Consider the following 25,000-nt stretch of genomic DNA (forward strand, 5'->3'; position numbering starts at 1 on the left):
CCGCACCATAGTCACTTGGAGGGAGAGAGAGAGAGACAGACCGCACCGTAGTCACTTGGAGGGATAGAGAGAGAGAGAGAGAGAGAGACCGCACCGTAGTCACTTGGAGGGATAGAGAGAGAGAGAGAGAGACCGCACCATAGTCACTTGGAGGGATAGAGAGAGAGAGAGAGAGACCGCACCATAGTCACTTGGAGGGATAGAGAGAGAGAGAGAGACCGCACCGTAGTCACTTGGAGGGACAGAGAGAGAGAGAGACCGCACTGTAGTCACTTGGAGGGATAGAGAGAGAGAGAGAGAGACCGCACCATAGTCACTTGGAGGGATAGAGAGAGGGAGAGAGAGACCGCACCATAGTCACTTGGAGGGATAGAGAGAGAGAGAGACCGCACCGTAGTCATTTGGAGGGATAGAGAGAGAGAGAGAGAGAGAGACCGCACCGTAGTCACTTGGAGGGATAGAGAGAGAGAGAGAGACTGCACCGTAGTCACTTGGAGGGATAGAGAGAGAGAGAGAGACCGCACCGTAGTCACTTGGAGGGATAGAGAGAGAGAGAGAGAGACCACACTGTAGTCACTTGGAGGGATAGAGAGAGAGAGAGAGACCGCACCGTAGTCACTTGGAGGGACAGAGAGAGAGAGAGAGAGAGACCGCAGCGTAGTCACTTGGAGGGATAGAGAGAGAGAGAGAGACCGCACCATAGTCACTTGGAGGGAGAGAGAGACAGACCGCACCGTAGTCACTTGGAGGGATAGAGAGAGAGAGAGAGAGACCGCACCGTAGTCACTTGGAGGGATAGAGAGAGAGAGAGAGAGACCGCACCGTAGTCACTTGGAGGGATAGAGGGAGAGAGAGAGACCGCACCATAGTCACTTGGAGGGAGAGAGAGAGAGACAGACCGCACCGTAGTCACTTGGAGGGATAGAGAGAGAGAGAGAGAGACCGCACCGTAGTCACTTGGAGGGATAGAGAGAGAGAGAGAGAGACCGCACCATAGTCACTTGGAGGGATAGAGAGAGAGAGAGAGAGACCGCACCGTAGTCACTTGGAGGGACAGAGAGAGAGAGAGAGAGACCGCACCATAGTCACTTGGAGGGATAGAGAGAGAGAGAGAGAGAGACCGCACCGTAGTCACTTGGAGGGATAGAGAGAGAGAGAGAGAGACCGCACCGTAGTCACTTGGAGGGATAGAGAGAGAGAGAGAGAGACCGCACTGCAGTCACTTGGAGTGATAGAGAGAGAGAGAGAGAGAGACCACACCGTAGTCACTTGGAGGGATAGAGGGAGAGAGAGAGAGAAAGACCGCACCGTAGTCACTTGGAGGGACAGAGAGAGAGAGAGAGAGAGACCGCACCGTAGTCACTTGGAGGGACAGAGAGAGAGAGAGAGAGACCGCACCATAGTCACTTGGAGGGATAGAGAGAGAGAGAGAGAGACCGCACCGTAGTCACTTGGAGGGACAGAGAGAGAGAGAGAGAGAGACCGCAGCGTAGTCACTTGGAGGGATAGAGAGAGAGAGAGAGAGAGAGACCGCACCGCAGTCACTTGGAGGGACAGAGAGAGAGAGAGACCGCACCGTAGTCACTTGGAGGGATAGAGAGAGAGAGAGAGAGACCGCACCGTAGTCACTTGGAGGGATAGAGAGAGAGAGAGAGAGAGAGACTGCACCGTAGTCACTTGGAGGGACAGAGAGAGAGAGAGAGAGACCGCACCGTAGTCACTTGGAGGGATAGAGAGAGAGAGAGAGAGACCGCACTGTAGTCACTTGGAGGGATAGAGAGAGAGAGACAGAGACCGCACCGTAGTCACTTGGAGGGATAGAGAGAGAGAGACAGAGACCGCACCGTAGTCACTTGGAGGGATAGAGAGAGAGAGAGAGAGAGAGACCGCACCGTAGTCACTTGGAGGGATAGAGAGAGAGAGACCGCACCGTAGTCACTTGGAGGGATAGAGAGAGAGAGAGAGACCGCACTGTAGTCACTTGGAGGGATAGAGATAGAGAGAGAGAGACCGCACCGTAGTCACTTGGAGGGATAGAGAGAGAGACCGCACTGTAGTCACTTGGAGGGATAGAGAGAGAGAGAGAGAGACCGCACTGTAGTCACTTGGAGGGATAGAGAGAGGGAGAGAGAGAGACCGCACCGTAGTCACTTGGAGGGACACTTCCGAGGTTTCAAGGAACACTCACTATTTCTCTTTGTTCAGTATCACCTTTTTGCACTAATTGTGATGTGATTAATAAATCGGTTTTGCCTTTAACCGTAATACCAGTACCAGTGGTGATCTTGTTGTTGTCAGGAACCAGTCCTTAGATTGGATTAGATTATAATCCTGAAAATAGTGGTTTAAATCCTACAATTGGCGACCACGAAGGGACTATTTCTGACAACAGCTAAAACCTGGTGGGGGATAGTTACATAATATAAATTGATTATTTCTCCAGTAAAATGCAGTGAGTGGAGGATAGTTACATAATATAAATTGATTATTTCTCCAGTAAAATGCAGTGAGTGGGGGATAGTTACATAATATAAATTGATTATTTCTCCAGTAAAATGCAGAGTGGGCGATAGTTACACAATATAAATTGATTATTTTTCCAGTAAAATGCAGTGAGCGGAGTGCACACCCACCACGGGTGGTCTCATAAACTGAGGACAATCAGTTCTTTCCTTGGTTCGAGTTTTATGCAATCTGGGGATTTAGTTCAGTGGTCGAGCGCATGTTTTTGCATGTGTTGAGGTCCTGGGTTCAACTCCCAGCATCTTCCTAATTAATTTTCCACCAGAATTACCCACGGAAAGTTGAATGACGTTTTTTGAGCTCAGCGAGTTCCAACTTCTGAGGCTCCACAAGCATTAAATTGTCCCGGAGCGGGACTTCATCTCACGGTCCCCTCAACAGCTCAACTCAAAGCAGCCGCCGACTGAGGGGAATGTGTGACGGTGCAATATCGAGCGAGCAGTCCCAGCTCTTGTTCCAGTTTGACGCTCTGTCATTCTTCCATCTCACTTTATGATTCAGAGGTTGGATTTCAGTCTTGTCACTGACCATTAGCGATTGGTTTTTTTTTATTTCCGCAGATTTTTTTTGGAAAGTTCAAAGTAAAGAGGAGCAGAAACCCCGTGAACTGAAGCAGAGGTTGAACATTGTGAACACGCGGGACCGCTGGGCATCTCGATGTCCTGGAGAGACGGAGCAGAAAGCTCACGGCTTCACTTCTAAAGTGTCTGCTTGTTTATTTCTCAGGTACCTTTTGCCCCGTGGGGATGTTGCTCAGTGGAAGAGCGCATGCTTTGCATGTATGAGGTCCCGGGTTCAATCCCCGGCATCTCCAAACAAGTTACATTTCAAATTTTGGATTCAACTGTGAGAATATCATCTGAGACTCGCCTCACATTTACACACAAGGAGAGACAAGAGTTTCTTCACCTCGCGAAAAACCGAACGCTCCGCACAGAATATAATTCAATGGGAGAGCGCCCACGATGTTTGAATGGCTCCCATCTCATGGTTGAACAGCTTGCCCAGTGAAAGATTCTTTCCAGTTTCACAGATTGGGGGGAAGCAGCGGACCGGCGTTCCGACCACAAAGAGGGAAGAATAGTCTGGATGTTGGGAGCTTCTTTTCCCACAGAGTACTGAGCATCTGGAATGCATTCCCGGCTCGTGTGGTGGGTGCTGACACTCTCTGGTGCGGTGGGTGCCGACCCTCTCTGGTGCGGTGAGTGCTGACTCTCTCTGGTGCGGTGGGTGCTGACTCTCTCTGGTGCGGTGGGTGCTGACTCTCTCTGGTGCGGTGGGTGCTGACTCTCTCTGGTGTGGTGGGTGCTGACTCTCTCTGGTGCGGTGGGTGCTGACTCTTTCCGGTGCGGTGAGTGCTGACTCTCTCTGGTGCGGTGGGTGCTGACTCTCTCTGGTGCGGTGGGTGCTGACCCTCTCTGGTGCGGTGGGCGCTGACCCTCTCTGGTGCGGTGGGCGCTGACCCTCTCTGGTGCGGTGGGCGCTGACCCTCTCTGGTGCGGTGGGCGCTGACCCTCTCTGGTGCGGTGGGCGCTGACTCTCTCTGGTGCGGTGGGCGCTGACTCTCTCTGGTGTGGTGGGTGCTGACCCTCTCTGGTGCGGTGGGCGCTGACTCTCTCTGGTGCGGTGGGCGCTGACTCTCTCTGGTGCGGTGGGCGCCGACTCTCTCTGGTGGGGTGGGCGCTGACTCTCTCTGGTGCGGTGGGCGCTGACTCTCTCTGGTGGGGTCGGTGCCGACCCTCTCTGGTGCGGTGGGCGCTGACCCTCTCTGGTGGGGTGGGAGCTGACCCTCTCTGGTGGGGTGGATGCTGACCCTCTCTGGTGCGGTGGGTGCTGATTCTCTCTGGTGCGGTGGGTGCTGACTCTTTCCGGTGCGGTGGGTGCTGGCTCTCCGCCTTTTTTCTGTTTTTTTTCTGGTTTGTAACCGCTCCCAGGAGATTCCATGTTCCCGGTGGGTGGGGCTGGTGGTGTGTGTAGGAAGTGTCCAGTCACGATGCTCCAGGCATGTGGGGCAGGATTGATGAACGAGCTGGTCTTTTCCTGCCCGTCATGTCCGTCTGTTACCCCAGATCGTCAAGGTGTTTTTAGTGAAGTGATCTTTAAACACAAAACCCTCACCTGTGCCCAGTCCTGCGTCCGTCTATAGTGAAATGAGACTCAATGCTGTCTGGGCCTCACCTTGTCCTCCTCCTTTTACATTATTATATTGTCCGCACACAGTGATATGTTTGGTTAAGATGAAAATACAAATTATCCGTTCTGGGCTCCTCCAGACTCTCTGTGTTTCTCTCTCCTGCTAAACTGACTGACTGTCAGATAATAGTAACTGGTGTCGTCTCCATCCCGTTCTCAACACCCAGACACGACTAGTGACTGAATAAATTCAACGCTCACAGACAGTCCAGTGTCAGACAGTTACAGACGGTTTCTCTCCACCTTTCCTTACAGGACTGGCGAATGATGAATGCCCCGTCAGACCGGTTGATATACAGTAAAAGGGACAGTGACCGTCTCACCAATAGCACCGGAGGTCTGTTCACAGACACAGAATCAGTCTTTCCCTTTCTATCAGTGTGTCTATATTACGCTCAGTAACAGTATCCCGCCTCCTTGTACAGCACTAGGGAGAGAGAAAGACAGACAGACAGAGAGAGACACACAGACAAACAGACACAGTATCAGTCTCACACTTCCCATCAGTGTGTCCGGTTCACACTCAGTAACAATATTCCACCTTCATGTACAGCGCTAGAGAGAGATAAAAACAGACAGGCACAGTATCAGAATTACACTTCCTATCAGTGTCTCTGTATCACTCTCAGTAACAGTCTCCCACCTTCATATGCTGTTCAAAAGAGTGAGAGAAACTGACCTGTAATGTCCCGTTTTCACCCAGGAACAAATTGGAAAATATTCCATTCCAATTTCTATTCCAAGGTGGAGTGACAGAAGATGCAGTCTCATCTCTCACTGATATTATTTCAGAGACAGACACATTATTAATCCCACTCTCAGGGACAGTGTCACACATTTAACCCTGTCTTGCATGTTGTCCCCTCTGCAATCTTGCAGCTCAGGGCCGCTCTGTATTACTCTCAATGACCGAGAGTTTCACTCCGATTGAAATAAACTGGGACTGTTGCTGCCTGATATTAATCCTACACGGTCCCAGCAAATACACCGACTCCCACTTTCCTCCCCCGTTTCTCCAGGATTGGTTTGAGGAATCCTCCCTCCAGTTTCGGAGTCAAACGTGACTTTATCAGTAAGGGAGCCAAGAATGAACAGAACCCATTGGCTCATTCCACAGCCGCTCACTTTATCTCTGAAAGACTCTTTCCCATCAAAAGAGCCCGAGAGAAACAGCAGGGATGGAAACCTCGAGTTTAATAGTTGGAGATTGTAAAGTCAGTCTGGATTCCAGCGTTAGGCACTGGTGGAATCCCATCTGTTTCCCATTCTGGTGCCTGTTCCTGCACTGCCTGTGGAGCCCATTCCCTCTGACCTTTCCCCCAGACCCACTTCCTTTGCTCAGACAGGCGGGAATGGAGAGATCACGGCCCCCGGGGGAAGGGAGCAAAGAGCAGCCTCGTTACAGCAGCTCATCGCTCCGGGACCATGTCCGCAGATGGGCTCAGAGATCGGCATTGAGTCCGGGGGAAGGGCAGGGTGAGTCCGGGGGCTGTTTGTAAGAGGCGGAGTGGATCAGGAACTGGTCCCGGAACATGGAGTGAGAGGGGGGAAGGGAGAGGTCATTCTCGGGCTGTGTGTGGACAGGGTGTGTCCAGGGGAAGGGAGAGAGGATGGGAAGAACCTGCTATTAAAACCATTGCTGCTTTCACTCCCCAAACCAGGAGTGAATGGTCCTGGTTTAGTTCCAGTCTCACCCTGTTTATTGTTATTGGACAGTGAAGAGTGGAAACAGAGCCGGACAGTAAGGATGTGGGGAGTTATACAAAGAGCATCTATTGCAGGCAGCAGGTGAGAAGTGTGAAGGACACAATTTAAACAGCGGCTGTTTGGTTTCGGTTGAACGGTTAGTCCGATGGGAGAGGGGATTAGAAACCTGACCTGGACAAAGGTCCCTGCCCCATCGGGTAGTCCCATTCATGGATCAGTGCAGGGGTTGGGTTGTGTCTGGATGTCACTAAATTGTTGTAAAACAGCCCAACACACCTGGTGTGCAGAAGCTGAGTGCTGCAGTGGAGTCAGACACTGACACTGTTTGTATCACTGGTTTTCATTTGTGGATATTCAAAATGATCATTAGAGATATTAAACTGATCTCTATTCTATTTTCAACCTCGCTGTTTCTTGAGTTACAAGAGATCATTTTCTTTCCACAGGCGAATCCTTGAATGATCCAGAATGAATATGATTTTTCCTCCACCCGAGGCACAAGGAGGAGTGCAGCCAGCTCCTTCTCACACACAGGAGGTACATTATCACCCACAGAGCACAGAGACACAGACAGGTCATCAGTTCCACAGTCTCAGACAGTAGAAGTAGTCAGTCCCACACTGATCCCAAGTTCCAGAGACACAATTTCAATCCAACAGTCAGAGTGGGTGAGGCAGACACTGTTCCATTTGCCCCAAACTCAGTCCCGCTGACAGGTAGATACAAAAATCCCAGTCCAAAATCACACTCTCAGATTGAAAGGCACTGTGTCAATCTCACAATAGGGCAACATAGCTACGAATTAAATACCAGAGAGAAATCACACATGGTATCCGATTGAAAGGGACAGAATGAATCCCAATAATGTACCCGAGATTCCAATTGAATACTATCCCAGAACTCTCTCACACATGACTTTAATACATGCAATATCCATTCGAAAAGTGAACCATTTGCTACAAATTGCAGACAAATCCAAACCTCACGTACAGTATCGATTGAGAAATACTGAAAGATAGCAAACCTGAGAAGCAAATTAGATACCTGTTCAGAATGCACTCGTAGAATGAAATTTAAAGATAGAGTATCAATTCTATTAGTGCAGACTGAGATACACATTATATACCAGTCCAAAAATCTCATACAATATTAGACTGAAGGATACAGTATTCCATTTCTACAGACTGATCTACACATTACAAACCAATTCAAAAATGTCACCTTATCAGTTTGAAAGAGTCATTATCATCCACAATATTACTCACAGAGATGCAGATTTAATAGTAGTCCAAAAAGCACACAAATTATCTGATTAAAACCTCCAACATTAAATCCTAAAGTTCGTCCATATTTACAAATTAAATAAGGAGTAAAACTCTTCAAACATTAAGATATTAAAGCTAAAGTATTGAACGCAATAATGTAATCTGAGAGAATAATTACGTACAGATACAGAATGAAACTCACATTCAGATACAGTACCAGAGACACACAGACACAGAATGAATCCAACACTCACAGATACAGAAGGAATCCCAAACTCACATACAGTACTAGAGACTGACAGACACAGAGTTAATCCCACACTCTCGTCAAGTACCAGGGACTGATAGGTACAGTATGAATCCCACACTAACATGCAGTATGAGTAACTGCATATTTAGGATGAATTCAACTCCCACATACAGTACTGGGGACTGTATATAAAGAATGAGTCCCACACTCACATGGAGAAACAGAGACTGACAGATACCGAAAGAATCCCACACTAACACACAGTATGAGAGACTGCATATAAAGAATGAATCACAAACTCTCACACACACTGCTGACAAGATAGAGAATCAATCCCAAGTTCACACACAGTATCAGAGACTGACAGATACAGAATGAATCCCACACTCGCACACAGTACCAGAGACTGAGAGATACAGAATGAATCCCACACTCTCACACAGTACCAGAGACTGACAGATACAGAATGAATCCCACACTCACACACAGTACCAGAGACTGACAGATACAGAATGAATCCCACACTCACACACTGTACCAGAGACTGAGAGATACAGAATGAATCCCACACTCTCACACAGTACCAGAGACTGACAGATACAGAATGAATCCCACTCTCACACAGTACCAGAGACTGACAGATACAGAATGAATCCCACACTCTCACACAGTACCAGAGACTGACAGATACAGAATGAATCCCACACTCTCACACAGTACCAGAGACTGAGAGATACAGAATGAATCCCACACTCTCACACAGTACCAGAGACTGAGAAATACAGAATGAATCACACACTAACATACAGTACCAGAGACTGAGAGATACAGAATGAATCCCACTCACACACAGTACCAGAGACTGAGAGATACAGAATGAATCCCACACTCTCACACAGTACCAGAGACTGACAGATACGGAATGAATCCCACTAAACTATCATAGAATCAGCACAGACCAGGGATCAGGGCCTTTACCCAGTAAACTATCAGAGAATCAGCACAGACCAGGGATCAGGGCCTTTACCCAGTAAACTATCAGAGAATCAGCACAGACCAGGGATCAGGGCCTTTACCCAGTAAACTATCAGAGAATCAGCACAGACCAGGGATCAGGGCCTTTACCCAGTAAACTATCAGAGAATCAGCACAGACCAGGGATCAGGGCCTTTACCCAGTAAACTATCAGAGAATCAGCACAGACCAGGGATCAGGGCCTTTACCCAGTAAACTATCAGAGAATCAGCACAGACCAGGGATCAGGGCCTTTACCCAGTAAACTATCAGAGAATCAGTGTCCCAAGGTGTCCCGTGCGCAATCCTGTCGGAGAAAATTCAGTGCTCCCACCGCCGAGTGGTTCCATTCCCAATCAGGGAATTAACTTTAACAAGAGTTATGAACTTAATAAATAATTACATGAAGCTAATTAAACCCTGTTCGTAGTTGAATGACTGTTTTAATCACCATTAATCAACCGATAACTTTCTATTTCAGACTGAAGGAGATGCTGACGTGGTTACCGAGAGTCAGTCAAAACTTTTATAAGATTTTTGTGCTTTGCATGTGATGAAATTTCATCATTTTACAGACTGCATCTTAAGAGTGGGATTGAAAGCTCAGTGTAGCCGTTGTTAAATTTAACATTAACAGGCAATTGTTGCCGCTTATCACAGGAACGCCCGAACCGGTTCTCCGATGAAGATGAAAGTAACGCAACGGGGAACATCTGATCCAACACGAAAGGCATCGGGCTGTGATAAAAATCCCCACCGTTTTGCTTTTCCAAAATAAAGGGTGTGACATTTATCCTCTGAAAATAGAAACAGTCTGGTCTCACTCACTGCAGAAATCTCTCTGTCACAGCGAACCAGCTCTCCTACTGCGAGTGTGACCTCCCTTCGGGCCTTTCGGGGGCTTGTCTCAAGATGAATTGTGATTTCTGTGAAGCCAATGTTCCATTCCTTTATATGATTCATGTGCCTGATTTCCGACCACAGGGTAAATGGTGAAATATCAGCCCTGCTCAGCCGGCAATGATCACGGTACATTTTCTTGCAGACAAAACACACATTGAAACCCTGGAACTTTGAGGCGATGAATCCTGAGGAAAAATATAATAAGGACTCGAATCATCAAACTTTCACACCACCGAGACAAGCGGAAAAGCCCGATGCTAAATGTGTAATTCCATGAGCTAAACCTTGAGACTGCAGGAGCCCATATAACAGCTGTCGACTATCAGTTCACTTTTGCAAAATGAATGGTTGAAACTTGCAGGAGTGAAAATCCAACGAGCCGGTCTTCACTCTTAAACCAGCAACTGTGAAGTTAAGAGAAACGTGCCGGAGAAATACTCGATTTCAGCGCGGTGACACTGGGCCAGAGTAAAGCTCAGTTAATATGATCGCCGAGTGGTGAGAGGGTGGATTTGGAATTCCTGAGCAACCGCACTGCGCATTTTCCAGATCTGCTTGGAGCACCAATCCCTTCAATTCATCACTTACAGGGACAATTCGATTCCCGGTTTCTTTTCCCTGAGCTTGGTGAGATCTTAAAAATTGAAAGCGACTAATATCAGAGCTAACCTCGTCACCGACATGCTCACAGATACAGAGCGGCCACAATCTGCTTCAGTGAGATGAAAGCCCAGAGCGGTTTCAAGGTCGAATGCAATTGGAAGCAAAGCTCGTTCAATGAAAGTGCAGGTCATTGAGGTGCCTTTAAAGTCCTGATTGTTTGAACTGAACTTCTTCCGAGACCGCGTGAGATTCAGGTGGAGTGATTTGGGGACTTCTTTTCTCTCTTTGCAAAAGTCTGAACCGCAGTTCAAGGATCAAAAGTCTAGTTCCAAATTAGGGCTTCTCCAGGGTATGAACCTCGAATCGAGAATTATACCCCGACCTTAACGAGCCCAGAAACAAGAACGTATCACGGACACATTCTATGAGAGGGCTGACTGTATCATGAAAAGGCATTTTTGAAGAGACCTCCTGATCAGTTCCGTGTTGGATCCTGAACAAAACACAGCACTGTGTGCTTCTCAAATTCACTAAACACCATGAATTACACAAAGGCACCGCTGGGAGTTGAACCCAGAATCTCCTGTTTACGAGACAGGTGCTTTAACCAACTAAGCCACGGAGCCAATTCATGGGAGCGTTTCCCACCTCCTCTCATTAATATCTATCAGCTCCACGTCACATTCTGTTGATGATTCAGACTGTTTTATCTTTGTCTCTTTCACTTGCCAGTTTCCCTGTGAATCCCGATACTGACTGCATTTCAAGCTGTGTTTATCTTTCTGTGTCCATCAGTGCTTTGATACACGAATGAATATTTGTGCTTCTGTTTGTTACTTTAAATAAATTCGGGATGGACAATTCTCGCTCTGACACTGAAGAACTAATTGAGCAAATTTCACAGTGAAGTGTTGTTTATTTTGGTGCTGAAACTAAAAAAATCGTAAAAGGTGCAAAGAGGGAAAACGAGAAAAACTTGTGAGTGAAATTAAGGACAACTTTCAAGGTTTTCACACGTACATTAAGAGAAAGAAGGGTGACTAAGAATAACGTGGGCCCTTAAAGACAGATGGAGGTGATATTGTAATTGAAAATCAGGAAATGGCAGAGTTGCTGATACTCACAGAAAAGCATGAGGACAATATACCAGAGACACGAGGAAAACTGAAAATAAATCAAGGGGATTCAGTGCAAGTAAAATAATGGTATTGGAGAAAACAATGAGACGAAAGATAGACAAATCTCCAGGACCTGATGGTGACCATCCCAGGGGACTAAGGGGAATAGGTGAGGAAATTGTACATGCTTTAGTCATGATCGTTCAAAACTCTCTTGATTCAGGAATTGTTCCATGGATTGAAAAAATTGCCAATGTCATTCTGTTTTATATCAAGGGTAGGAGAAATAAAGCAGGAAATTATAGACCTATTAGTCTGACGTCTGTTGTGGGGAAGTTACCAGAATCTGTTATTAGGGAAAGAATGACTGAGCACTTGGATAAACATGGATTGATCAGAGAGAGTCAGCATGGATTTGTAAAGTGTAAGTCAAGTCTAACGAAACTAGTTGACCGTTTTGAAGATGTAACTAACGTGGTAAATAATGGAGTGTCTATGGGTGTTATGTGTACATTGACTTCCAGAGACATTCGTTAAGGTTTAGCATCAGAGACTGTGAACAGAAATGAGAACACGTGGAATTTATAGCAACCCATTGACATGGGGAGGGAGTTGGTTTGGAGGTAGGAGACAGAGAGCAGGGTTAATGGGTATGTACTCAAATTGACAGGATTTGATTAGTGGTGTCCCCCAGGGATCTGTATAAATGAGGCAGATAAAGGAATAGAGAGCGGTATATCCAGGTTTGTCGACGACACCAAGTTAGGTGGTGCAGTGAGTAGTGTAGATGGGAGCATAAAGTTGTAAAATGAAATTGATAGATTCAGTGAGTTGGTAAAACTGTGTCAGATGGAGCTTACATAGAATTACATCGAATGTACATCACAGAAACAGGCAATTCGGCCCAACTAGACTATACCGGTGTTTATGCTGCAGACGAGCCTCCTCCAACCCCTCTTCATCTAACCCGATGAGCAAACCCGAATATTCCTTTCTCCTCCATGTGTTTATCCAGCTTCACCGTAAATGCATCCATGCGATTCGCATTAACTACTCCTTGTGGGAGCGAGCTGCACATTCTAACGACTCTCTGGATAAATATGCTTCTCTTGAATGCCAGATTGGATTTATTGATGACTATTATATTCATGGCCCTAAGTTCTGACGTCCCCACTCCCAAAAGTACAAACACCTTATCTACATCTGACCTATCAAACCCTTGCATAATCGTAAAGTCCCATATCAGGACTTCTATTTTCGATACAAAAGAGCCCCAGACTGTACAAAGTTTCAATCAGGGGAAATGTGAGGCCATCCACTTTGGCCCTAAGCAAGATAAATCAGAGTATTTTCAAAATGGTGAGAAGCCAGGAACTGTGGGTGAGCAGAGATCCTTCGGGAAATCACGAAGAGTTGGCAGACAGGTGCAAAAAATAATTAAAATGGCTAATGGAATGTCGGCCTTTATCTCAAGGGAACTGGAATTCAAAAGGATGGAAGTTATGTTAGAATACTATAAACTCTGCTAAGGCCACATTTAGAGTACGGCATTCAGTCCTGGGCACCAGACCTCAGGAAGGATATATTGGCCTTGCAGGAGGTGCAGCGCAGAAAGACCAGAATGATACCGGGGCTAAAATGGTAACATTATGAGGGCAAGTTGCGTGGACAAGGTTTGTATTTCCTCGTGTATAGAGGATTAAGTGGTGATGTAATTCAGGTGTTGAAGGTGATTCAATGATCCAATGGTGGGTGTGTGAGTTGGTGCTGAATCGGTCCCCTTCAGTGAAGAGAGGGTCAGCGGGCGCCTGACAGACACGGCTCGGAACGGGACTCGCTTCTCTCCGGCGGCAGCGGCTGGTTTAGAGAGATCTCTCTGTCTGATGCTGTTACTCCGCCTCCCGCACTCTGGGAGAACCGCGGAGGTCGGTCCTCATTTTTCTCTTATGGATCCGGCTCCATCCGTTTACTGTTGACGGGAGTGCGTCTGATACCAAGTCAGTCAGAAGCGGGTGCAAATCACAACATAGGCACAGGCCCAAGGACTGGGGACTGGTTTGATATTGGGTCCTTTTTAAGGGATAGGCTGTCGAATGTTTGTATAATAATAATGATCAGAATTAACTTTGATACAATGAAGTTTTCTTCAGTTATTTCCCATTTCCACCCTCACCAGTTTTATACAGTAACAGGTAACAATGTTTGAGGGATGTGATGTCCAGTGTTGGTGGAATCAGTGTAATTTAACTTGATACATTGAAGAATCTCTTGTCTATCCCAGGCTCTTACCTTCGGTTTAGACCCTCACCAAGTTTAAAATTGGCCACTCACTGATACAAATAAACCAGTAACAATCCCGAAACCTCAGCGGGGATATTTGTTCCGATATTTAATGACGGTCCCAATTTCCACTGAAATTCTCAATCAGCAAATCCCAGAGGCTGTTTCGGGTTTGACAAACTGTGAAACAGATTGTTTTAAAAGCCGGAAAGAGGGAAAAACTGGTGGTTGATATGAAGTGTTATACATTATCTCTTTCTGTTTCAGATTTACAATTTCTCTTTGTGTGTTACTGACAGGAGAGGCTATAACGGAGCCCTGTGACTGGGTAACGAGCTGCACTGAGTCATTGGCCTGTGTTACAGACCGGCTCGTTGGACCTGCTCATTTCGTGAACTCGCTGGTGTCTCAGCACGTGTGATGACTGAGTGAATCCCTTCCCACACACGGAGCAGGTGAACAGTCTCTCAACCAATGGGCATGCGTTGATGTGTCAGCAGTTCATTTCTGCTTTTAAAGCTCTTCTCACAGTCACTGCATTAAAAGGTCACTCAATAGTGTCAACAAATTAATGTTTCAGAAGGTGGGATGATCGAGTGAATCTCTTCCCACACACGGAGCAGGTGAACAGTCTCTCCCCAGTGTGAGTGCGTTGATGTCTCAGCAGTTCGTTTCTGATTTTAAATCTCTTCCCACAGTCAGAACATTTAAAGGTCTCTCAGTGTGAACTCGCTGGTGTTGCAGCAGGTTGGATGCCCAAGTGAATCCCTTCCCACACACTGAGCAGGTGAACGGCCTCTCCCCAGTGTGGGTGCGTTGGTGTGTCAGCAGATTAAATTTGCTTTTATACCTCTTCTCACAGTCAGAACATTTAAAAGGTCTCTCATCGGAGTGAACTCGCTGGTGTCTCTGCAGGTTGGATGGCCGAGTGAATCTCTTCCCACACACGGAGCAGGTGAACGGCCTCTCCCCAGTGTGAACTCGCTGGTGTTTCAGCAGGGTGGATGACCCAGCGAATCCCTTCCCATACACAGAGCAGGAGAACGGCCTCTCCCCAGTGTGGGTGCGTTGGTGTGTCAGCAGATTAAATTTGCTTTTAAACCTCTTCTCACAGACAGAACATTTAAAAGGTCTCTCATCGGAGTGAACTCGCTGGTGTCTCTGCAGGATGAATGACCGAGTGAATCTCATCCCACACAAGGTGCAGGTGAACGGCCTCTCCCCAGTGTGAACTCGCTGGTGTTTCAGCAGGTTGGATGACTGAGTGAATCTCTTCCCACACACGGTGCAGATGAACGGCCTCTCCCCAGTGTGGGTGCGTTGGTGTCTCAGCAGTTCAATTTTGCTTTCAAACCTCTTCTCACAGTCAGAACATTTAAAAGGTCTCTCATCAGAGTGAACCCGCTGGTGTCTCAGCAGGATGGATGACCGAGTGAATCGCTTCCCACACAAGGAGCAGGTGAACGGCCTCTCCCCAGTGTGAACTCGCTGGTGTGTCAGCAGGATGGACGACTGAGTGAATCTCTTCCCACACACGGTGCAGATGAACGGTCTCTCCCCAGTGTGAGTGCGTTGGTGTCTCAGCAGTTCAATTTTGCTTTTAAACCTCTTCTCACAGTCAGAACATTTAAAAGGCCTCTCCCCAGTGTGCACTCGCTGGTGTGTCAGAAGCTCAGATGACCAAGTGAATCCCTTCCCACACACAGAGCAGATGAACGGTCTCTCCCCAGTGTGAGTGCGTTGGTGTTTCAGCAGATTACTTTTGCTTTGAAACCTCTTCTCACAGTCAGAACATTTAAAAGGTCTCTCATCAGAGTGAAGTCGCTGGTGTGTCAGCAGGGTGGATGACCGAGTGAATCCCTTCCCACACACGGAGCAGGTGAACGGCCTCTCGCCAGTGTGAACTCGCTGGTGTTTCAGGAGGAGGGATGACTGAGTGAATCCCTTCCCACACACGGAGCAGGTGAATGGCCTCACCCCAGTGTGGGTACATTGGTGTGTCAGCAGGTTCCTTTTGCATTGAAACCTTTTCTCACAGTCAGAACATTTAAAAGGTCTCTCCCCAGTGTGAACTCGCTGGTGTGTCTGGAGGCTGGATGAAATAGTGAATCCCTTCCCACACACGGAGCAGGTGAACGGCCTCTCCCCAGTATGGGTACGTTGGTGTATCAGCAGATTAAGTTTGCTTTTAAACCTCATCTCACAGTCAGAACATTTAAAAGGTCTCTCATCAGAGTGAACTCGCTGGTGTGTCAGCAGGGTGGATGACTGAGCGAATCCCTTCCCACACACGAAGCAGGTGAACGGCCTCTCCCCAGTGTGACTGTGTTGATGAATTTCCAGCCTGGACGGGTAATTGAATCCCTTCCCACAGTCCCCACATTTCCACGGTTTCTCCATGGTCTGGGTGTCCTTGTGTCTCTCCAGGTTGATGATCAGTTGAAGCCTCGTCCACACACAGAACACGTGTACGGTTTCTCCCCGCTGTGAACGGTGCGATGTTTTTTCTGGCTGTGTAACTGGTTAAAGCTCTTTCCACAGTCAGTGCACTGGAACACTCTCACTCGGTGTGTGTCTCGGTGCTTTTCCACTCACACTGATGTCTAAAATCATCTCCCACAGACAGAACAGACAAACATTTCTCCTTCCACATTCAAAGGTCGATGATATTCAGGTCCTGATGAATCGAGTGACTCTGTCAGATCTTGACGTGATCTTTGGTTTGAGTTTCCCTCTGCAAATCCTCCCCTGTAAAAGTAGTTTATAAAAGTTATCACTGTAACTACAGGATAGAAATTCAGATCAGATAACTTTACTTTCTATGGAACATTATTTCCTCTCTCATTCCTCAAAGCTGTAAATCCCCGTCCCACACACTCTCCCTCCTCCCTGTGCTGAAATCCAAATCCATCGCATCATCTTTCAGTGGCCCTAAACCATAAGTGAAAGGGTGTGAGAGAGAGTGTGAGAGAGTGAGTGTGAGAGAGTGTGAGTGTGTGAAAGAGTGTGAGAGAGTGTGAGTACAGCAGTGGGCTGGGTGTGGAGAATGAAGTGGGGCAGGTGGAGCATGTTTCAGTGGGGCAGCAGTGATCATAATCTCATTAGGTTTAGAACAGTTATGGAAAAGGACAAGGGACAGTCAAATGTGAAAATTCTTAACTGGAGGAGGGCTAATTCCAGTGAGTTAAAAAGGGATCTTGTCCAGGTGGATTGGAATCAAAAATTGGCAGGCAGAACAGTAATTGAACAGTGGGAGGCCTTCAAGGAGGAGTGGGTTTGGGTACAGAGTAGACAGATTCCCACGAGGAGGAAAGGAACAGCATCCAAAGCTAGAGCTCCCTGGATGACTAAAGGTATAGAGATCACCATTTCTCCTTCATTTACAGACGCCCCCTGACCGATCACCATTTCTCCTTCATTTACAGACGCTCTCTGACCGATCACCATTTCTCCTTCATTTTCAGACGCTCCCTGACCGATCACCATTTCTCCTTCATTTACAGACGCTCCCTGACCGATCTCCATACCTCCTTCATTTACAGACGCTCCCTGACCGATCACCATTTCTCCTTCATTTACAGACGCTCCCTGACCGATCACCATTTGTCCTTCATTTACAGACGCTCCCTGACCGATCACCATTTCTCCTTCATTTACAGACGCTCCCTGACCCATCACCATTTCTCCTTCATTTACAGACGCTCCCTGATCGATCACCATTTGTCCTTCATTTACAGACGCTCCCTGACCGATCACCATTTCTCCTTCATTTACAGACGCTCCCTGACCCATCACCATTTCTCCTTCATTTACAGACGCTCCCTGACCCATCACCATTTCTCCTTCATTTACAGACGCTCCCTGTCCGATCACCATTTCTCCTTCATTTACAGACGCTCCCTGACCGATCACCATTTCTCCTTCATTGACAGACGCTCCCTGACCGATCACCATTCCTCCTTCATTTACAGACGCTCCCTGACCGATCCCCATTTCCCCTTCATTTCCCGGCGGGTAGTGAGGGGGGGATAATGTTCACTGTTTTATATTCGGGTCTGGGGCCGCACTCGGGGTTTGTAAAGCCTGAGCCTGGGCCTGAGCCCGGACCCGGGCCCCGGGGTTTATTGAGCCTCTTGCTCCGATCCTCTGACCTGCACCGAACGCGCTCCTCCCGCAGCCTCGACTGGCCGCGCATGCTCAGGACACACTGACCGATTATGAGTCACTACTGCGCCTGCGCGCTGGGCTCCACAGATTCAGATAGGGCACAATCTGAACCGCGCTGCATGCTGGATGATGCAGCCGCCATTGATGATCTTAATACCAGGCCGAAAAACAAAGACATTGGAAGCAGATAATTCAAGTGTTTAATTTATAATATAAATAATTCAATCGTTCAATTCATTTCATAAATAATTGAATAGTTCAATTCATTAAATAATCAATTGTTTAATTTATTCCATAAACAATTAGTGTTTATTTATTATATAAAGGATTCAAGTGTTTAATTTATCGTAGAAATAATTCAATAGTTTAATTCATTATATAAATTTTCCTTCGTTTAATTTATTATATAAAGAATTCAATATTTAGTTGAATTATTTGTATAATAAATTAAACACTTGAATGATTTGTCTAATAAATTAAACACGAGACTTCATTATATAATAAAGTAAACAATTTATTATGATAAGTTAAACCTTTGAATTATTTATATAATCAATTAAACAATTCATTATGAATATAATGAATTAAACAATTGATTATTTATATAATAAATAACATTTTGAAATTCTTCATGCAATAAATTAAATAATGGATTATTAATATGATTAAATAAACACTTGAATCTTTCTATGATAAGTTAAACCTTTGAATTAATTATATAATTTAAACACTTGACCTCTTTATATAATAATTTTAACACTTGGATTATTTATATAATAAACTAAACAATTGATTTTTTTATATAATAAATGAAACACTTGAATTATTTATATAATGAATTAAACATGAATTATTTATATAATAAATTAAACAATTGAATTATTTAGAGAATCAAATAATCAGTTCAATCATTTATATAATAAATTAAACAATTGTTTTTTATAATAAATTAGACATGCATTATTATATAATAAATTAAACACTTGTTTATTTGTATAATAATTTCATCAATTGAATTATTTAGATGCTTAATTTATTATGAAAATAATTCAATAGTTTATTTTAACAACTGAAGTCGTTATGTAAAAAATTAAACAATTGATTATTTATATAATAAATTAAACTATTGAATTATTTATTTAATAAATAAAACCTTTTAATTATTTATATAATAAATTGAACTATTGAATTATTTAGATAATAAATTAAACAGTTGAATTATTTAAATAATAAATTGAACAAATGAACTATTTATGTAATAAATTATACACTTGAATGCTTCATTAATAAATTAAACACTTGTTTATTTGTATAATAAATTCACAAATTGAATTATTTATACAATAAATTAAACAACGGAGCTATTTATATATTAAATTATACACTTGAATTATTATATAATTAAACTACTGAATTATTTATCAAATATATTAATCAATTTAATTATTCATATAATAAATTAAACAATTCAATAATTTACATAAAAAATTAAACACTTGAATTATTTATAATATATTAAACAATTGAATGATTTATATAATTAATTTAGCTATTGAATTTTTTATACAATAAATTAAACTCTTGGTTATTTATATAATAAATTAATCAATCGAATAATTTAAACTATTGAATTCTCTTCATAATAAATGAGACATTTGAAGTATTCATATTATAAATTAAACACTTGAAAACAATTTAATTATTGATATAATAAAATAAGCAATTCATTATTTATTTAACGAATGAAACTATTAAGTCATTTATATTACATTTTAAACTTTTCAATTATTTATATAATAAATGAAGCCAGCTTGGACAAAATGGAGGCAAGCGCAGAGTCCGTCTTGGACAAAATGGCGGCCGGCATGGCCACCATCTTGGAAAAAATGGCAGCAAGCACGGCCGCCATCTTGGAAAACATGGCGGCAGGCGCGGCCGCCATCTTGGGCAAAATGGCGGCAGGCGCAGCCACCAACTTGGACAAAATGGCGGCAAGCGCGGCCACAATCTTGGAAAAAATGGCCGCCGCCGCCATCTTGTCACATGGCGGCAAGAGGCCGACAGAGTGTCCCCAGTGATCCCGCAGTGACCCCAGAATGTCCCAGTGACCCCAGAGTAATGCCGGGGTCCCAGAGTGCACCCAGTCAGCCCAGAGTGAGGCCAGGGTGCAGCCGGAGATCCCAGAGCGATGCCAGAGCGGCGGCCTTTGCGTTTGGGCCGCCACAACAACCACCACCACAACTGTACTGTACGTGTACAGCACAGAGTGGGTAAAAGGGAACGATTCACTCCTGTCTGATACTGTACGGCCCGTGTGTGTCTCAGTGTCAGCTCCTGTACGTGTACAGCACAGAGTGGGTAAAAGGGAACGATTCACTCCTGTCTGATACTGTACGGCCCGTGTGTGTCTCAGTGTGAGCTCCTGTACGTGTACAGTACACAGTGGGTAAAAGGGAACGATTCACTGAGAGATTGCAATGTTGAGTGTAACGGTTATTTGAGGGGTTCAGTCCCTAAACGGGCTGTGTTTTGACAGACACTTTTTACAGTAACGAGTTGTGTTGAGTTTAGGGAGGTGGGTACAATCCGTGTCAGGGACTCACTGGCCCTGTGAAATGTTGAATTTTGCTCACAATATGGTGTGTTTGGATTAATGGGGGACAAGGTTTAACTCCACTGGGCTGGATTGTTTTATAAATCTCTCATTGACTGGGTCTTTCAGACCAGGATGGGAGCTGCTTCTCTCTCTCTGTAAACACCCTGAGGCAGTGAAACACTCTCTGACAAACTGTTCACACGAACCAACCCATCAGACATGGGGAATAGACAAATACCTGGGACTGGAAATGAGCCTCCCACCAACAGAGCAGAGAGAAGGAGGAAATCATCACACCTTCAAGATCTGGATCGGTTTTGTCTTTGGAGCAGGTTCTGGTTAATTTTACTGCTTTAAAGTTATGTTATGGGACCAGTGAGACTGAGACACACACACACACAGACTGTACAGTCAGGAGACACGTGTCCCTTGCACAGACATTGGGTTTGAATTGAGCTGAGCTGTGCCACAAATGAATATGGGATTAAAATCTCAAATTCCAATCAGTTTGCTCCCGAGCTTCCCCATGTGTCTGTGTGGTTCCATTACAATACAATTTCACATGGGGGCCCAAAATGGCTTCGGAATTAACACTATTTTTTTCTGAGTTGTCGGTGACCTTTTCAAAAATTAAACTTCAAACTAAGAAAACATTTGGAGGCTGTTTTCACATTTCGGCTCTCTGCGTGCTGCAGGACGCTCCCTGAAAGTGCTTTTAATTTCAATTCAGACCCGAGATATGTCACATTGTCAGCCTCTGAATAATAGTTTGATCCACTTTGTGTTATTTCTGAAAAGTTGCACTTGCAATGAACGAAGGGAGGAATTTGGGCTCGAACAGATGGTGATATTCTGTCGGACGGTCGGTACTGAGGGAGCGCTGCACTGTCAGACGGTCAGTGTGTGTCTCAGTGTCAGCTCCTGTACAATGTCCCAGTGATCCCCCAGTGTCCCCAGAATGTCCCAGTGATCGTCCAGTGTCCCCAGAATGTCCCAGTGATCCCCCAGAGTAACCAAGACATTACTCACGTGGCCCCCATCGGGTCCAGGCTGCGGTGAAGGTCTCAGTCAGTCAGTCCCCAGCGGTGAGAACGATTCTTGGCCCAGGATTCCTCCTCCTCCTTCTCACAAAATGTCTCTTTCTGGATCATCTCCTTGCAGCATTTCATCGAAAAGTTTCCTGAGGGGAGAGAGAGAGAGAGAGAGAGAGAGGGAATTGATTAAAATACAAAAACAAGGGATTAAAAAGGCACAGCAAGAGCCCAGAGCTCCCTCCCTCCCACTCCCTCTCCCAGTTACACCGACAATCCCTCAGCACCAACACTGAAACACAAATCCCGATTACAAACCAGAGAATCTAAAAAGAGAGAAAAGTTGGGAGAGAGACAGAGAGAGAAATACACTCAGGACAGGCTGGAGGACCCCGGCAGACTGAGAGATTGTCCCCGCCCCTGGGGAGGGTTTGGGACGAGACACACGGCCATCCCCTCCCCCCGGGGAGCTCCCTGCTTCAGCCTTTGAGATATTAGACTGAATCTCAATGGGTCTCCCTCAGGGACCTGTCCATTCTCATGTTAATCCAGGGACAGCCCAGGGCGGGACTGGTTTGACCAGGAGACCTGTCTGTTGGAATGAGCCACATTTCAAGGACCTATTTTACTGATTTGAAACCCTCACAGCCTGTCTCCCCCTCTTCCCTCACCCCAAACCGAGTCCCCTCCACCCTCAGCCTGTCTCCCCCTCTTCTCTCACCCCAAACCGAGTCCCCCCCACCCTCAGCCTGTCTCCCCCTCTTCTCTCACCCCAAACCGAGTTCCCCCACCCTCAGCCTGTCTCCCCCTCTTCCCTCACCCCAAACCGAGTCCCCTCCACCCTCAGCCTGTCTCCCCCTCTTCCCTCACCCCAAACCGAGTCCCCCCCACCCTCAGCCTGTCTCCCCCTCTTCTCTCACCCCAAACCGAGTCCCCCCCACCCTCAGCCTGTCTCCCCCTCTTCTCTCACCCCAAACCGAGTTCCCCCACCCTCAGCCTGTCTCCCCCTCTTCCCTCACCCCAAACCGAGTCCCCCCCACCCTCAGCCTGTCTCCCCCTCTTCTCTCACCCCAAACCGAGTCCCCCCCACCCTCAGCCTGTCTCCCCCTCTTCCCTCACCCCAAACCGAGTCCCCCCCACCCTCAGCCTGTCTCCCCCTCTTCCCTCACCCCAAACCGAGTCCCCCCCACCCTCAGCCTGTCTCCCCCTCTTCCCTCACCCCAAACCGAGTCCCCCCCACCCTCAGCCTGTCTCCCCCTCTTCCCTCACCCCAAACCGAGTCCCCCTCCACCCTCAGCCTGTCTCCCCCTCTTCCCTCACCCCAAACCGAGTCCCCCCCACCCTCAGCCTGTCTCCCCCTCTTCCCTCACCCCAAACCGAGTCCCCCTCCACCCTCAGCCTGTCTCCCCCTCTTCCCTCACCCCAAACCGAGTCCCCCCCACCCTCAGCCTGTCTCCCCCTCTTCCCTCACCCCAAACCGAGTCCCCCCACCCTCAGCCTGTCTCCCCCTCTTCCCTCACCCCAAACCGAGTCCCCCCCACCCTCAGCCTGTCTCCCCCTCTTCCCTCACCCCAAACCGAGTTCCCCCCACCCTCAGCCTGTCTCCCCCTCTTCCCTCACCCCAAACCGAGTCCCCCCCACCCTCAGCCTGTCTCCCCCTCTTCCCTCACCCCAAACCGAGTTCCCCCCACCCTCAGCCTGTCTCCCCCTCTTCCCTCACTCCAAACCGAGTCCCCCCCACCCTCAGCCTGTCTCCCCCTCTTCCCTCACTCCAAACCGAGTCCCCCCCACCCTCAGCCTGTCTCCCCCTCTTCCCTCACTCCAAACCGAGTCCCCCCCACCCTCAGCCTGTCTCCCCCTCTTCCCTCACCCCAAACCGAGTTCCCCCCACCCTCAGCCTGTCTCCCCCTCTTCCCTCACCCCAAACCGAGTCCCCCCCACCCTCAGCCTGTCTCCCCCTCTTCCCTCACCCCAAACCGAGTCCCCCCCACCCTCAGCCTGTCTCCCCCTCTTCCCTCACCCCAAACCGAGTTCCCCCCACCCTCAGCCTGTCTCCCCCTCTTCCCTCACTCCAAACCGAGTCCCCTCCACCCTCAGCCTGTCTCCCCCTCTTCCCTCACTCCAAACCGAGTCCCCCCCACCCTCAGCCTGTCTCCCCCTCTTCCCTCACCCCAAACCGAGTCCCCCCCACCCTCAGCCTGTCTCCCCCTCTTCCCTCACCCCAAACCGAGTCCCCCCCACCCTCAGCCTGTCTCCCCCTCTTCCCTCACCCCAAACCGAGTCCCCCCCACCCTCAGCCTGTCTCCCCCTCTTCCCTCACTCCAAACCGAGTCCCCCCCACCCTCAGCCTGTCTCCCCCTCTTCCCTCACCCCAAACCGAGTCCCCCCCACCCTCAGCCTGTCTCCCCCTCTTCCCTCACCCCAAACCGAGTCCCCCCCACCCTCAGCCTGTCTCCCCCTCTTCCCTCACTCCAAACCGAGTCCCCCCCACCCTCAGCCTGTCTCCCCCCTCCCCCCGTGACCCAAACACCCCGGGGACCTCCGACACATCCCACCCTGCCCGGCGTCCACATTGAAAGAACTAAAGTTGGGGACAGGCCTCTCCCTCCATCCCATAATACCAGGCCGCCCATAGTAACGGTCGCTGGGCCTGGGCCCGGAATCCGTTGCCCCTGGAAACCGCGCAGGAACCGAGCGACCCGAGAGCGGCCTCAGGCCCGACTCCCAGTCCCCGGCCTCAGGCCCGCCCCGACTCCCAGTCCCCGGCCTCAGGCCCTCCCCGACTCCCAGTCCCCGGCCTCAGGCCCCTCCCCGACTCCCAGTCCCCGGCCTCAGGCCCCTCCCCGACTCCCAGTCCCCGGCCTCAGGCGCTCCCCGACTCCCAGTCCCCGGCCTCAGGCCCCTCCCCGACTCCCAGTCCCCGGCCTCAGGCCCCTCCCCGACTCCCAGTCCCCGGCCTCAGGCCCTCCCCGACTCCCAGTCCCCGGCCTCAGGCCCCTCCCCGACTCCCAGTCCCCGGCCTCAGGCCCTCCCCGACTCCCAGTCCCCGGCCTCAGGCCCCTCCCCGACTCCCAGTCCCCGGCCTCAGGCCCCTCCCCGACTCCCAGTCCCCGGCCTCAGGCCCCTCCCCGACTCCCAGTCCCCGGCCTCAGGCCCCTCCCCGACTCCCAGTCCCCGGCCTCAGGCCCCTCCCCGACTCCCAGTCCCCGGCCTCAGGCCCCTCCCCGACTCCCAGTCCCCGGCCTCAGGCCCCTCCCCGACTCCCAGTCCCCGGCCTCAGGCCCCTCCCCGACTCCCAGTCCCCGGCCTCAGGCCCCTCCCCGACTCCCAGTCCCCGGCCTCAGGCCCCA

General features: G+C 48.1%; 1 protein-coding gene and 2 non-coding genes across 3 annotated transcripts; 1 reads left to right on the plus strand and 2 right to left on the minus strand.

Moving 5' to 3' along the window:
• The first annotated feature begins 3,265 nt into the window (after positions 1 to 3,265).
• On the plus strand, positions 3,266 to 3,337 carry trnaa-ugc (transfer RNA alanine (anticodon UGC)). The gene has a single exon. It is a non-coding gene; the product is annotated as a tRNA-Ala (tRNA).
• Positions 3,338 to 9,375: 6,038 nt separating this feature from the next.
• LOC137314981 (zinc finger protein 271-like) lies at positions 9,376 to 24,424 on the minus strand. Its single transcript, XM_067979948.1, has 3 exons — positions 24,272 to 24,424; positions 21,649 to 21,799; positions 9,376 to 16,604 (listed from the first exon to the last, which is right to left on the minus strand). The coding sequence occupies exon 3, from the start codon at positions 16,254 to 16,256 to the stop codon at positions 14,517 to 14,519; it is 1,740 nt and encodes a 579-aa protein (XP_067836049.1). The 5' UTR covers positions 16,257 to 16,604; positions 21,649 to 21,799; positions 24,272 to 24,424; the 3' UTR covers positions 9,376 to 14,516.
• Positions 11,011 to 11,084, minus strand: trnat-cgu (transfer RNA threonine (anticodon CGU)). Its single transcript has one exon. It is a non-coding gene; the product is annotated as a tRNA-Thr (tRNA).
• Positions 24,425 to 25,000: the final 576 nt, after the last annotated feature.

The sequence above is a fragment of the Heptranchias perlo genome, unplaced genomic scaffold, assembly GCF_035084215.1.
Source record: "Heptranchias perlo isolate sHepPer1 unplaced genomic scaffold, sHepPer1.hap1 HAP1_SCAFFOLD_529, whole genome shotgun sequence".
NCBI lineage: Eukaryota > Metazoa > Chordata > Chondrichthyes > Hexanchiformes > Hexanchidae > Heptranchias > Heptranchias perlo.

What these genes read in the sequence shown, in the direction of transcription:
- LOC137314981 (XM_067979948.1), bottom strand. Translation starts at nt 16,256, where the DNA reads ATGGAGAAACCGTGGAAATGTGGGGACTGTGGGAAGGGATTCAATTAC.